This window comes from Acartia tonsa, chromosome 7 (assembly GCF_053477335.1).
Source record: "Acartia tonsa isolate MP-2025a chromosome 7, ASM5347733v1, whole genome shotgun sequence".
In the NCBI taxonomy this organism is placed as follows: Eukaryota; Metazoa; Arthropoda; class Copepoda; order Calanoida; family Acartiidae; genus Acartia; species Acartia tonsa.
In genome coordinates, this window is record NC_137266.1 from 27,111,471 (window position 1) to 27,126,148 (window position 14,678).

The 14,678-nt window shown below is 35.9% G+C and overlaps 1 protein-coding gene across 1 annotated transcript in view; it reads left to right on the forward strand.

The window, feature by feature from the left end:
* Positions 1-14,266, forward strand: part of LOC145325171 (protein amalgam-like) — a 79,613-nt gene extending 65,347 nt beyond the window's left edge. The window contains exons 15-16 of the mRNA XM_080168036.1: positions 12,211-12,293; positions 12,458-14,266. Coding sequence (XP_080024162.1) covers positions 12,211-12,293; positions 12,458-12,552 — 178 coding nt within the window. The 3' untranslated portion in view covers positions 12,553-14,266. The remainder of the gene's footprint in view (positions 1-12,210; positions 12,294-12,457) is intronic.
* The last annotated feature ends 412 nt before the right edge of the window (positions 14,267-14,678 follow it).

Sequence of the window (14,678 nt, forward strand, 5' to 3'; positions counted from 1 at the left end):
ATATAAAAATTAATTACATAGTATTAATGGTTTATTATTTTTGTATATCGAGGTTGCGTGATTTCAATTTAATTAAAAATATAAAATTTCTAAAAAACTTTAAATTGGCACGAAACATATTAAATAGCATCAGAAATTGATAATTTTAGATTCAAATGATCAATAAAATTAAGGAAAATATTCGTATGTCAAAAGTTAGCAGTTAAATGGTCTATTTGTTGAAAAATTAATGTTTTAAATTTCTTCGTAAAAATATACCATACTACACTTTATTATTAAGAATTAAGATAAATTCTTACCACATTATGATGTCAAACTAAGCAGGAAGGCTTATTTGAGATCTTCCACGGATTAGAGCGCATGTATATCCATCCAATACATTATTTTTATTCACGTAGCTCTTCACATGGGAATCAACAAGGAAAAAATGTGCGCGCCTTTGTTTGTTTACAAGCGAAGCGCGGAGATAGTTAGGAATGCCGCGTAACACACTCATTCTCTGGTGTAAGGAAAAGGGAATTAATGGGTTCGAACTTGCCAGGGAATACAAGAAAATCATTCCAACACACACCCGTCTAGTCACTGGGAATCGAACACAATAACTCATCTTAACATCATGCGTGCAGACAATGTCCACAAATCACAATCTCATAACGCATAAATTACAAGAGTTTAAAATGGCATGGCCATCAGGCCTAAAATTAATTATGGTAACTTACGAACACCACAATAACTCAAACCGACTCCACTACCACATAAGGATAGGAATAAGGAATGGGAAAAGCATTCAACATTCATGAAATGCACATTTACCACTCACACATCTCATTATATCATGGCCTCATAATCTCAATTAAAGTTAGAATTACAGACCATGTAATTGCGAATACATGAATTAATAATCAATAGTACCTAAACTTTGATTAGGTACCTACATAATAATAGGCAAATGATTTTTATATTAAAAATCGCATCAATAATTAAATAATCAACTCAAACTTTTAATCAAAAGAAAGAAAGATTAAATAATGACATTTTTTCTACTAAATCTTTTTGCTAAAAAAGAAAAGTAAAAATTTCATAAAAAACTTCTCAAAATTAAGCATTTTCTCCAGCGGAAAAATACTCGGGCTTACATCTAGACATTCTTAGATAAAATAGGTAAATCCTTGAATCTAACATGTTTAATAAAATAGATACTTAAATCTAAATAAAATATGACTGTAAAAAAAATCATCAAACATCGGAAAATTAAAATTTCATAATTTTAAATCTTCATGAATCAAAATTGCGTAAAATAAAATTGCAATTGAAATATGCAAATTAAATTACCAAAATAAAATAAAAGCTCAATTATAAGAAAAGAACTTCTCTAAATGCTGAGTTTGCGATTTCTCTCTGTTTTAAGAAGAAAGCAACTTGTACATATTCATACAGTCAAAATTAAGGCAATTTGGGGCCTCAGTTAGAATGAACCCCTCAAGATACAAACTAACCAATCTTTAAAATATTAATAATGCCATGTTCCAGCTATCCTGACGGACGTTATGTCTTTCCATCACAATTTTTGATACTGCATAATTTCCGACAGGATTTCTGGCGCAGGGCTCCATCAACTGAAAATAAACATAATTAGTGATGTTTAAATCAAATCAAAAATTAAAAGAATCATGAATAATTCAAGAAACTTTAGAATCATCAATCAAAGCAATCAAAATAAAATTATCTTATGCTTTAGTTTTGCCGTTCTGTAGTATATCTGGCCGAGGTAACAGAGCTAAGATACACTATAGAGCGGTCTTATTAAGCTTAAATCTTCGAACTCAAAGAATCTACTTAATTCAAGACGAAAAAAATCTGCATTTTTCTTTAGGTACATCCGTTAAAAGGTAAATAGAAATAATTTTAATATATATGTAATATTAAATTATCTATGTGATTATAATAAATCTTAAGAAATATTTGTATGATGTAAAAAATCTCATTGTGTTACTTTTTATCATATCGAATTTCAATTAAACAAGGATAAAAATGTTCGTATTTGCGTAGGTACCTAGGAAAATTTCCGCGAAAAAAATCCCTGGTCCCGGAAAGACTTAAATCATTGAAAGAACTTGCGTAAACGTATAAATAACTTAAGTTTGCTTTTCAAATGAAAAAATCTTGCGTCGATTTGAAAGTTTAAACGAAATTGAGTCAAAATTTGCGTTTTTTGTCTTTCGAAAAAAAAATATCTGATAAATCTACCGTAAAAATAAAATTCAAAGTTAAACAAGAACGATACTTATACTAAACTTTGGGTAGATTGATCTTGAGCAGACGTCTTGCGGAAGTCTCGTTACTCGTGGCGGCTGCGTCATCTGATAATTTGAACTTGCAAACCACGGTCCTCCCACCTGGGCGCACTTCTTCCACACGCCCCAATCTGAACTTCTTCATCAAATTTGTGCTATCGACGATCAGCACCACGTCTCCCGGCTCGAGCAGCACCTTGTTGCTGCGCCACTTGACGGACTTGAGTAGCTCAGGCATGAGCTGCTCCTTGTACACCTGATGGAACTGACGGGTCAACTCCTCCAAGTTCTCCAGCCTCCTGGTGATGGGCTCTTTACAACCTGTCTCAAAGGTGCAGATTGCATCGTTGGTCCTGCCGCCTAACAGATCAGCAGGTGAAATTATTCTCCAGCAATTGACGTCATCTCCTTGGGTGGCATAGGTCAATGGCTTAGAATTCAGGACTTTTGCAGTCTCAGCACACAATACCAATAAATCATTGAAGGTTACAGTAGCACCAGCCAACTTCTTGTTCAACACACGCTTGACCAGCCCAACCTGCCTCTCCACAGTACCCACGAACGAGTGTGCTGCGGTGGGCACCAGATGCCATTCAAAATGCATGCGGGTATCCTTCAAAAGTTCATCCATAATTCGCTTGGCACCGGCCATATTGGTGCCTCTGTCTGTGGTAACCCTTCTAGGCATATTGTAAAACGCCTGAAGTTTTCTCAAGCCGACCAGCACGGCTTCAGTTGAATAATCAGTCAACACATCAACAAACACAGCCTGTGTAAATCTACAGGCCACAATCAACAACCAAACTTTGTACTTGGTCTTGGAACTCCTGGTACCAACGCCAGGCTTCGTAACTTCGATCGGCCCCGCAAGGTCCATATGCACCTCCTTGAAGGGCACAGAGGGCTCGACACGATCTGGCAGAATATTAGCAATTGCGGGACTCGAACGCTTGGCATATTCAATGGAACATGCAGCACAACTCTTGACCACTTTCATAGCCTCCATGCGGCCATGTGTGATCCATGCATACCTGCGGCTTTGCGCCAACGTCTTACGATGGCCTCCATGCCCCAATTCATCGTGGGACTGTTGAAGGATGAGCCGCGCCAGCCTGTTGTGGCGGCTGAGCAAGACAACACCTGGGCTGTCCTTCATAATCTTCCTGGGGCCTCCAGCAGCGGCCTCAAGAGCCTCATCTCCTCTCCCGGACATTTTCAATATTGTAAATGTCCTAAGAGGATAACATCCATCATGACCCACAATGGGCCAACAAACCTGGACCTTGTGATGATACGGTTGAAGGGAGTCAAATTTCCCCTCGGCGTCCATGGTCATCTCCTCCTCTTGGTTGAAGGAAGTCAAAAACAGGTCACAAACAGAATCCATGTATGTATTTGTGAAAGTATAAATCTCATAATACTTAGAACTATCATTGTTGCTAACACCATCCTCATTTGCTGCAACGCCACGTTTCTTGATAAGCAGCGTTTTAAAGCAGTTGGCAGCCTTAAGAACTGCGGCCACAGTCCTCCTTGCCTGCCTGTAGGTCCTTCTTGCCAGAGACCTCCAAAAATCATTGTCCACTACCTGTGTGAACATTACCTTGAGCTTCGCCATCTTGGGATTTAGCTCGCTCTCGGGAATGGATGCATTTACCTCACCCGCCGTTTTAACGGGCCACTGGTCCTGTTCCAGGCGCAACCAGCTTGGACCTTCCTGGTATGTAGATCCAGGTTGTACATCCTCAATCGTACACAAACCACGCGTTGCCAGATCGGCAATGTTGTGCTGGGTTGGAACCCATCTCCAATCTTCAGGGCTCGTCAACTGTTGTATCTCGGAAACACGATGACTGTTAAAAACATTTAACATAACACTGTCACTGGATAGCTGAGCTAGGGCGCAGCTGCTATCACTAAAAAACACTTTGCCAGAAATGTTGAAAGGTAGAGCTCTGGCAACAGTATCCACAAGCCTTGCCAAAATTAGACAACTAAGCATTTCTAACCTTGGAATAGACTCAATCTTCACTGGTGCGACACGTGACTTGGCGCAACACAAAACTACATCATATCCTCCAGGAACTGGCCATCTCAGGTAGGTGATGGCTGCATAGGCCTGGTTAGATGCATCGCAGAAACCAACAAGCATTGGAAGCCCCAACGGCTTATCAGGAACCATCGAACGTCTGAACGACACATTTCCAAGTGCCGAACGGTCCTGGAGGCTGGACACGAGCTCCGACCTCAACTCTCCAGGTATAACATCATCCCAGTTACATCCATGTATGCAAACTGAGCGCAGACAAAGCTTGGATTTAAGCAGCAATGGCGCTGCTAGACCCATTGGGTCATAAAGTTGTTGCACAATTCTCCAAACTTCACGTTTAGTTATCAACTCAGGTAGACTTCTCCAGAGATCCTCCAGGTCCAGATCCTCTAGTAACTTTCTACCCTTAATCTTCTCGCCGTGGTTGGCTCTGACAGGTAGGAACAACTTATCCTGTTTAGGGTCCCATACAAGGCCCAGAACTTTTACACTGTCAACATCATCTCCAGAATAAACAACAGATTTAAACTTGAAATTGCCAGGTGCAATCATATCTTCCAGCTCTTGGACCAGCTGGACAGCTTCAGGTTTGCTGTTATGACCGCTCAAACAGTCATCCACGTAAGTACAAGTCTCCAATTTGACCTATGGAGGATCTTGATACAAAATAAATTCAGAACTGAGTGGTTGCTGAACATCTCTCCACACATCCTGCTGGGCTACAACGTCACAACCTCTAATCTTCTCAGATCCATAAACATCTTGAACATCCTGCTGGGAACGTCCACCAAAAATACGACCAGTGAGTCTGAGGGCGGTCACGGCCATATCTCCAGCCAAGGCCTCACCAAAGTTGATGGTTTTGGTAAGGTAGACCTCTGGCTCTCCATCAACTGTATCAGCGAAAAAAACACGTTTCAGCTGAGAATCTTCATAGGTAGCTAATAATGAATTATAGAACTTCTGAATATCAGCCACGAATGCACACTTATAACTTCTGAACCGGATAAGATTGTGCATCAGAGTATATAATGGAACTGGGCCGTCCATCATAATACTATTGAGGCTTAGCCCCTTGCAGCAGAGGCTAGAATTAGCGCATATCCTCAACGGCGTGGAAATAGACTCTTTATATGCGCAGACTAGGCTCGAATAATACACGGGCTTAGTATAAGCAAGGTCTTCTGGCGAAGCTTTCTGATACACTCCACGAGACACAGCTTCTTGAAACACTTGGCAGAAGGTGCTGTATTCACCTTTTTTAATCATTCTCTGCCGGTCACGTAAGCAGATCTTATAGGCCTGCTCTGAATTGTCAAATAACACACTTGGCGGCTGCTTGTAGGGATATGAGGCCGTCCAAATATGGTTCTCAAGATCTAATGTTAGACCTTCTTCAATCAGCTGCCGCTTACGCACGTCCAAGGCGGACTGCCCGGCGGCAATGGCGGCGCAATGACGGCAGTTCTTACAACCGCTGCACATTGATGGCGGCTGTATTCCCAAACTCTCAGTACTCAGGAACTCCATCTTGCTGACCTCCAACTTCACAGCTTTACAGGCAACAGGATTAGCAACAGTCCTGCCATCTGCAGACACAACTAAATAGCCTGTACCAAATAAGCTTCTGTACAGTCTAGAATCACCAACCATTTTATCTGCACACGGGAACATAGCTGGTGTTAAATGGCCGATTAAAACATCAATCTTGCCGTCGACCATAGAAAAATTATCAGGCTTCATGTTGAAAATGTCGGCGGCGGCTGTAGGGTCAATAGAACGCAACCCTTCTTCAGTACCAATGCTGGGTACTACCGCCGCCTCCAGAATATGTGAATTCCGGTTGCGGTCAACCAAACAAATCTTGACTGTAGGACATGCTTGGCTCTTTCCATCTGCCAGAGAAATAGTAGCTGTTCGACCAGTTGATGGCAACTCTAACTTCTTGGCAATACTTCTAGAAATCAACGTCAAATTTGCTCCACTGTCCCACATGGCATTGACGGTGACTTGACGTTTGTCAGCCGCCAACGCCGGGACCTGCTGCAACATCAGCATAAAATTGTTCTTGCTAAACAATTGTGATTCATACACTGCCGCAACTTGTCCACTAGCAACTGATTCATGTAATAATGAATTATGAGGCTGGTTGCAACTGTCAATGGTACAGCTGCCAAGCTTATCGGCTCTGGGACAATCGGCCACCCGATGCCCTTTTTGTAAGCAGAGCAAACAGGCGCCTATCTTCTAGATGAAGACTTTGCGTTCAGGAACAGACATATCCCTAAACTTGGAGCACTTAAACAACAGGTGATCAGAGTTACAACCTTCCGACGGGCAAGGCTGTTTCTTCTTGGTCTTAGCTGGAGACCCAGGTTTACCAACGGCTGTAGCTGCGGCCGCAGGATTACCTTTCTTCTTGGAGGGGGTGTCTACATCGATTGAACACCTCATCAAAATGGCGCCACGCTGTTCCTCTATAATCTTCAACAGCTTAGGAATATTTGGGGTATCCATCGAGCCCAACGCCAGGTTGAGCTTGTCCTGGAAATCACGTGGCAACTTTTTGGATAACATTTCCAAAAGAATAATGGTCAACCACTGGCTTGTGGTGACTTCCTCATCATCATCATCTTTAGTCAGCTGCTCGAGCTGGCTAACTGCACCACCAAACTCTGCTAAGACTGTCACAATCTGGTTGGAGTCCGACGGTTTAGGCTTCTTCTCCCATTGGTTGAAAAGGCAGAGCATCTGACGTGTTTTGGACTTAAAACGTGCGTCAAGGTAAGCCCATTGAGATTCATGTGATTGAATCTGAATTAACTGAAGTCTTAACTCTTTATTTTTGCAGACCTTTTCACTGCTCAACAATAACTGTAAATATGACGGGTCCTGTCCTACGGTAAGCTTTTTAAAATTGTCCTTGAAACTTACGTAGGCTGACTCTGAGCCGTCAAAGCTTGGAAGAAGACGTTCGTCGACACGATTCATATATCCTGGCGTGAACATAGAACCGGTGCCGAACTGTGGTGTGCCAAACGGCGACACAAATGGCGATGCTGTCGAAGCACCCGCCATCGTTGTAGGCGGCTTCACAGGTTCAAGCTTAACCTCGGCCAGCCGTTTCATCAAAGCAGACAAAGTGTTTATAATTGGTTCTGGTAAGGGAAAGTATGACCCTTTAATAACTTTCACAATCTTTATGCAACGATCATATAGTTCAGCCTTATGGTCAGGCAAATTATCACCAACTAAATCAACAACACTTTGAATGTCACTGAGCTCCTCCATAGCATCTAGAGCATCTTTCAGAGCGTTATAATCCTTTTGCACAGTAATTATATTAGAATAAATGTCACTAAACTCCTCAAGCTCTTGGATTCTCACACCAAGCTTGCTAAAACCGACCATAATGCTATCGAATGTCTCGAACTTGTCATGGACAAGGATTGACTCCTTAGTGAAATGTCTAACATCAAGCTCTGAAGATTCACTGACCAACTTCATCACTTTATTTAGTTCACTGGTTAGGGCCTCGACGGCTGGGCGCAGCCGTAGTCCCAGTTGAGCGCCTTTATTCTTTTTAGGACCCATGATTGTCACAATAATTAACTGTACTGATTACGATTATAATAGTGTGTGGTAAGGTATCACAACCAACACATTCACAAAACTTCACAGATATTTTCTTAGCCGCATCTGTTCTGTCTCGTTTTCATTGTTTCGGTACGCATGCCTTGCCGTACACGAAATCTTAATCTCCAAGCCCTCCGAATGACCAACATGTGAATGTTTACAAATGTGTATTTATTACCATGAAAACGGTGAATCTAAAACAAAAATATAAAAATTAATTACATAGTATTAATGGTTTATTATTTTTGTATATCGAGGTTGCGTGATTTCAATTTAATTAAAAATATAAAATTTCTAAAAAACTTTAAATTGGCACGAAACATATTAAATAGCATCAGAAATTGATAATTTTAGATTCAAATGATCAATAAAATTAAGGAAAATATTCGTATGTCAAAAGTTAGCAGTTAAATGGTCTATTTGTTGAAAAATTAATGTTTTAAATTTCTTCGTAAAAATATACCATACTACACTTTATTATTAAGAATTAAGATAAATTCTTACCACATTATGATGTCAAACTAAGCAGGAAGGCTTATTTGAGATCTTCCACGGATTAGAGCGCATGTATATCCATCCAATACATTATTTTTATTCACGTAGCTCTTCACATGGGAATCAACAAGGAAAAAATGTGCGCGCCTTTGTTTGTTTACAAGCGAAGCGCGGAGATAGTTAGGAATGCCGCGTAACACACTCATTCTCTGGTGTAAGGAAAAGGGAATTAATGGGTTCGAACTTGCCAGGGAATACAAGAAAATCATTCCAACACACTACAGAAGGGAAGATTTTGTGTATCATGATTGGGGATGTACATCGATTTATATGCCATTGTCTTATCCCTTTAAATCCCAGATGATAAAGCTCAATGGTAGCAACGAATTGGTTTAATATAAGATAACAAACAAGCTACAAGCACCAACCAACCTAATGTAAGACATGTATAATGTATATAGTAGCTTCGATTCTAAAAAAAAAATTATCTGTAAAATAAATCATGACTTGTCATAGGGAGGGAATGGGCAATGGCAGTTTTAAATATATCACCGTTTCTTTTCCTCAAATGCATTATATGAAGAGTAGATTAATCTAACGTCCATTGTCTTACCCCTGTATTTCCGGATTTTCTAATACAGATGGCTTTTGAACACGATGTAATTTTAGCAAAGGTCTAATTATCTCGAAAAATCCTTTTTGTAGCCAATGAACCACCAATAAACCCTCCTCCTTATCATAATGTTGACATAAAGATGAAGTGAATTAGGAGGACTATCTGATTAAATGAAAGAGTTAAATTGACTGATTTTCACGTTGAAATTATAGCCAAAATTCCTTTTTAGTCTCTTTTTAGCAAATAATGTCTTTTTAAAAAATTTTATACTGTCTTTAGAATTAACTTAATATAATAACACAAGGTTTGCCTTTCGAATATTAAAAAATTAGTATAGGATAAGAAGTAAAGTGGGGAGTTAAGGGAGGTCTATTTGTGGTTTAAAAGATCCTTCAAGTTTCTCAGTAAAACACATGCAGGCGGTTGATACTTCAGGAATAAAGGAGAGGGATTAGACTTTTGTGCTTTTATAATATCAACATAAAAATATGTTCCTATGTTATTAGAATACATTATGGCAATGTTATATGACAACTTTAAGATTAATTCACTATATGAATTACTCCATGACGATAAAATCTGTCTCGGCTAACTTGACATAAACAGTATCATCTAGCCATCTATTAGCATTTTTTAAAAATTATATAATGTATCCTTTTTTCCTGAATCAAAATTATATAGACAAAATTTTCCGTGTGGTTTTTGCAAAAAGTTTTGCAAATATTGATGATTTTATTCTTTTACGGTTTACAATTAATGATTACAATTAATTTCTCTGGCAGAGCTAGCAGCCCAGTGAAAGGGGTTGCAACCAGGAATGAGGGGGATAGGGCTGTGAACAAAATAATTATCTACCCCCTTACTTTGACAGCTGAAGAATAGGGGGAAATATGGATCTAGATTAATTCAAGATTGTCCTTTTCTTCCTGGGGTTACAGTATACTTCGTACACTGTGTTTAAAATGTTTTGGCAATGTTTATTTTTGCAAATTACAGGGAGGAACTGTAAATTACACTGGTACCCATAGTTTTTTTTTACTCACTGTATCTTATTCTTTGGCTATTAAATGTTGGGTGTTTTATTGAATCTTGAAAAGTCCAAACTTTTAAATCAATTTCTTCAGTCTACAAAAGAGGCATTTTTGTTTTTCATCAATGTGAAATAATCCAATTTTACACAAATTTCGAAAAAATGCACCAAACTTGTGTTATGAAACATCTTTTGTAACAAATTTTAATGACCCTTAAAGTGAAAATTTTGATACATTAGCACTTTTGACAAATTGACACCCTTCCAACGTCACACGCACGCACCATACAGTTAAAACAAGAACAATCAAGTCAACAAGTCTAGTAGCGGAGCGACAACAAGCTTGCAATATTTTTTTTGAATAAAACTCGTAATTTACAATTGTTCCTACTAGAAAGAATGTGCTTGGTAAATGTCCTATATATGATGTACTAGCCTCTAGGGGAAGGCGGAATAGGTCAGGAAAATAACATAAAACCACTCATATTTAAGAAGCCTCCGATCTAAAGTACGACCACTTTAAACCAAAAATTTCTGCAGCCTTTTAAGTTCAAAAAAAATCTTGCTACTTTACATTAAAGGATATATGTTTTCTCAATTGAAGAAAGTCCATTCAGACGGACATACTAAAGTTGCTTAGGAGCTTCGCAACTAAAAAATTGTATTTATCGGTTGAATGCGCCTGTGTGTAATTTCTTTTCCCCTATATGACATAACGTGGTCGTAATGACACAATACAATTCTCATAAACCATGCAGTTACACGTGGTCAAGCTACTCTATAATTAACTAAATAATGTCTGCAAAGTTAAGTTAAACGTTATATCATTCTTCTAAACAAGAATTAATGTTATCAAAGCTTTTTGATAAAGTTTAAGAATGATTTATGGTCTTTTTGATAAATAAAGTAGATACAGAATTTTAATTCATATCATTTTACTAATATATTTCCAAACAATTTTGTTTTCTTAATTTACAATAATTGAAGCATATACGATGCAAAAAAAAAATAATAATACCTATAAAGATTAAAATTTTAGAAGTTAGTAGTAGCAATTTATTTTAAATGTATTTTATTATGTATTTTAACGGAGTTTAGTGACGTTGGGGAACTGATATACCATTATTATGAAGTTGCTACGCAACCTAAAATTAAATAAATAATAATTAGCAGCCAATTAAGGCATATTCATTCATAAATTGTAAAGGGGAAATCTTAAATTATATATATTTTAATAAACTTCAACGTCTTAATACTTTGTAATTACTCCAATGTGAATAAATATTTGCTTGGACTAATAATTAGTATAATAATGATAATGAAAGTTAATAATCTGCTGAGAGTTTATGTCATGAAAAGCAAATTATTTTATGTTTATAAGTAAGTGGTCAATTGCCAGGTTTATGATTTATTAAAACAGTATATTATTATAGTAAAACATAGATATTTATATCCTTAAGCCGCACACCACTGTAAAATCAAATCTTGGAATCTATTCTCAATATTAATCTCATATGAAAATTTCACAATGACTGGACTTACTTAATCCATATCATTTTTAATTTGTATACCTACCCATCAATAAATAGAAAGTTTTTCATATTAATTCAGAATAAAAATACTTCTGTACTAAAATATTGGCAATTGGAAAAATTTGAGAGCTTGAAGTTCGATTCTGAATTAAAATTTTATATTTGTGACACAACAATTAACAACTTCCATGACAAATTAAAATTTTCATAAATTATAGAAATTCCACATACAAAATTTATTTTGACATTTCTATTTATCATTTATTTAATATAGGTTATTTATTAACTAAAGGAAACTTTCAAGAAAGTTAAAATTTTGCAGCTAAAAAAATTGGAAAGATTCTTCAGTAAAAATAAAAATGAAGCACACGTCAAAGCTTTTTAAAGGCTAAACTTTAATTTTTATGCCGCTTTTTTCCCAAATATTTTTCAAAATATTTGTATGCATATAATGAGTAAATTCTTTGAAAAAAATTAAGATAGATAGATACATCTACCAAAACTAATGCAGACAAATGACTAATTCATACCAATTTCAACAATTATATTTTGTTCAGGTATGAAGCAAAGGTGTCTGCCAGAAATCAGTATGGTTACAATGACTTCACCAAGCCTTTCCACTTTGCCACTAAAGGAGCAGGTAACTGAAGTTTAAAATAATAAAGCATTCTTATCGGTTTAGTAAATTTTTTGCTTAAGACATGCCGTAGGACATACAGACAGACATACGTAGAGATAAACAGAATCAAGTTACTTTTATTTAAGCCTTTGTATATATTTTTATTAGTAATATATTTTTTTCAGAGCCTAGACAATCTCCCTCAATTTCTGGAGGATCCAGCATCCTGTTGAGCTCTGTTCTTCTGGCGGCTGTACTGGTACGTCAGATCCTTGGATGAAATCCCTTACCTGTATCCTATTCATTTTAGGATTTATAAAAACTTTTAAAAGAAACTTTTAAACATTAAGAATCTAAAGTGAAGATTGAAAAAAAAGTCGATAGAAAAAATCACAAATAATTTTGCTATACCTTTCTATTAAGATAGGTTTACCTACTTATGTGATTTCTGCTAATAACCGATGCTAGTGAGAAAACAAAAATATTGCAAAAAATCATTCCCGTACAAATTGTACACTCTGCTGTACAAAATGTACAATTTTACCATGTTGGAATTAGCAACCATATAAACCACTGCCATTTTCAAATCAAATTTCCTTAAATTAAAAGATTTTCAATTTTTAAATATTTAAACATTTCAATTGGCTGCTAACTTTAATATTAAACAATGCATCAAATTTAATAAACAAAATATAGCTGTATATCTAAAGCAATTAGTAATTTTAAGTCATAAAATTGTTTAAAATCATTCTTTAAATTAATATTTATTGTTACTAAACAGCTTTGTCAAAAGTTGTAAAAATAATGTTTGAAATCCCAGTGATAAACCAAAGAAATTTTTCCTCAAAAATAATCTTTTTTTGTGTGAGTTAGTGACACTTGATGTGAAATAAAAACAAAAGAAAAAAAAACAGCTGGTTAAAAATTTATGATTGCTGTTGAAATATAAATGATACTTCGTCGTGAGACTGGATTTTATACTTTTTTTCTAATATACAATTAAATAATATGTTTTAATGTTACACAAAAAATCCACAGTCTTAAAATTAATGAAATTATTTACAAATAGTTATTCTTGTAAAGTTAAATTTTTTACAATTTTCGGTTATTTTTGTAAATTTGCCACTCTTGTAGTTTAAGAATAATTCGACTGTTAGTAAACCGCTTATGTAACTTATTAAAAGTTGTTATTTTTAATATTAAAACAATGATCTTTAGCATTTGTAGAAAATCTAACTCAAAATACATATTTGATCAACATGTTGCCCTAAAACATTTAAGATACACTATAAAAAAATAATATTTGAAACTTTTAACATTTTCATGAATTTTGAATTATCTTATTTTAAGTCATGTTAATAGTTTCAATTTTTATATTTTTTACAGTGTAAAATTGGATGTAAATTTGACTAAAATATTTTTTCTAAATAATAGGGCCTAGAAGATTAAAATTGGAGTAAAAATTGACCAATATAAATATTTACCTATAACCTAAAACCATATTATCTCGCCCAGAGCTTAAAATAAAAAAAACTGAACAATTTTAAAATTCACGCAAACATAAAAGGAGGATAAGCACTGGCACAATTTGGTTGAGGAGGGGGCTGGGGGGTACTGACTTTTCCTCCACGAATAAATAAATCTCAACTTGTAGGTTGATTCGTTTGACAATTGTTTGCCCAATTAGATAATTTTGAATTATTTGAGAACTTGAAAAAATACCTTTTTGTTGTAATTTTTAGAGCCCCCAACCCTCTTCCTGAAATTGACTAAATGCCAATCCCCCTTTGATGTTATAACCCATGAAATTTTCAAATAAAATCTAAATTTAATTTCGGCAATTATGATTTAAAATGTGATAGTTATAATTGTAATACTTATAAAGACCACTTATTATTATCATTAATTATTATCAAATGTAATTGTTTTTTTTTTAATTATTAGCTGTGTATAAGTTGTACTACGTGAAATACATACCCGTTCTTAAAATAAAATAGAATTATTTTATTAACATCAAAGATACTCTATAGCTTATAAATATCCGTCCCTTTGGCATGTTTGAAAAAAATAATTACAAAAAAAATAAGGCTCACCTGGGTAAAAGGACTCTAAGATAATCTTTATCATTTAATCAGTTTACAAGGGCGTTTCCAAAGATTTAAAAACATAATAACATTTTATAAATTTTTGCCTCGACAGTCAAAGCTGCATCAAGCCTAATTTTCAACAGTAAGCAAACAGCATATTGCCGCTGTTTTAAGCACTGAAAGTTCTGCATCCGCCAAAAAGTCAACAACATTACACAAAAAGATTTACATTTCGCCGCTTCCAGTCCATGAACTTCCGACTTTTTCTAACATCAAAGTCATTCAGTCAAAGATTATAAAAAAAACTAATGGTTGGTTG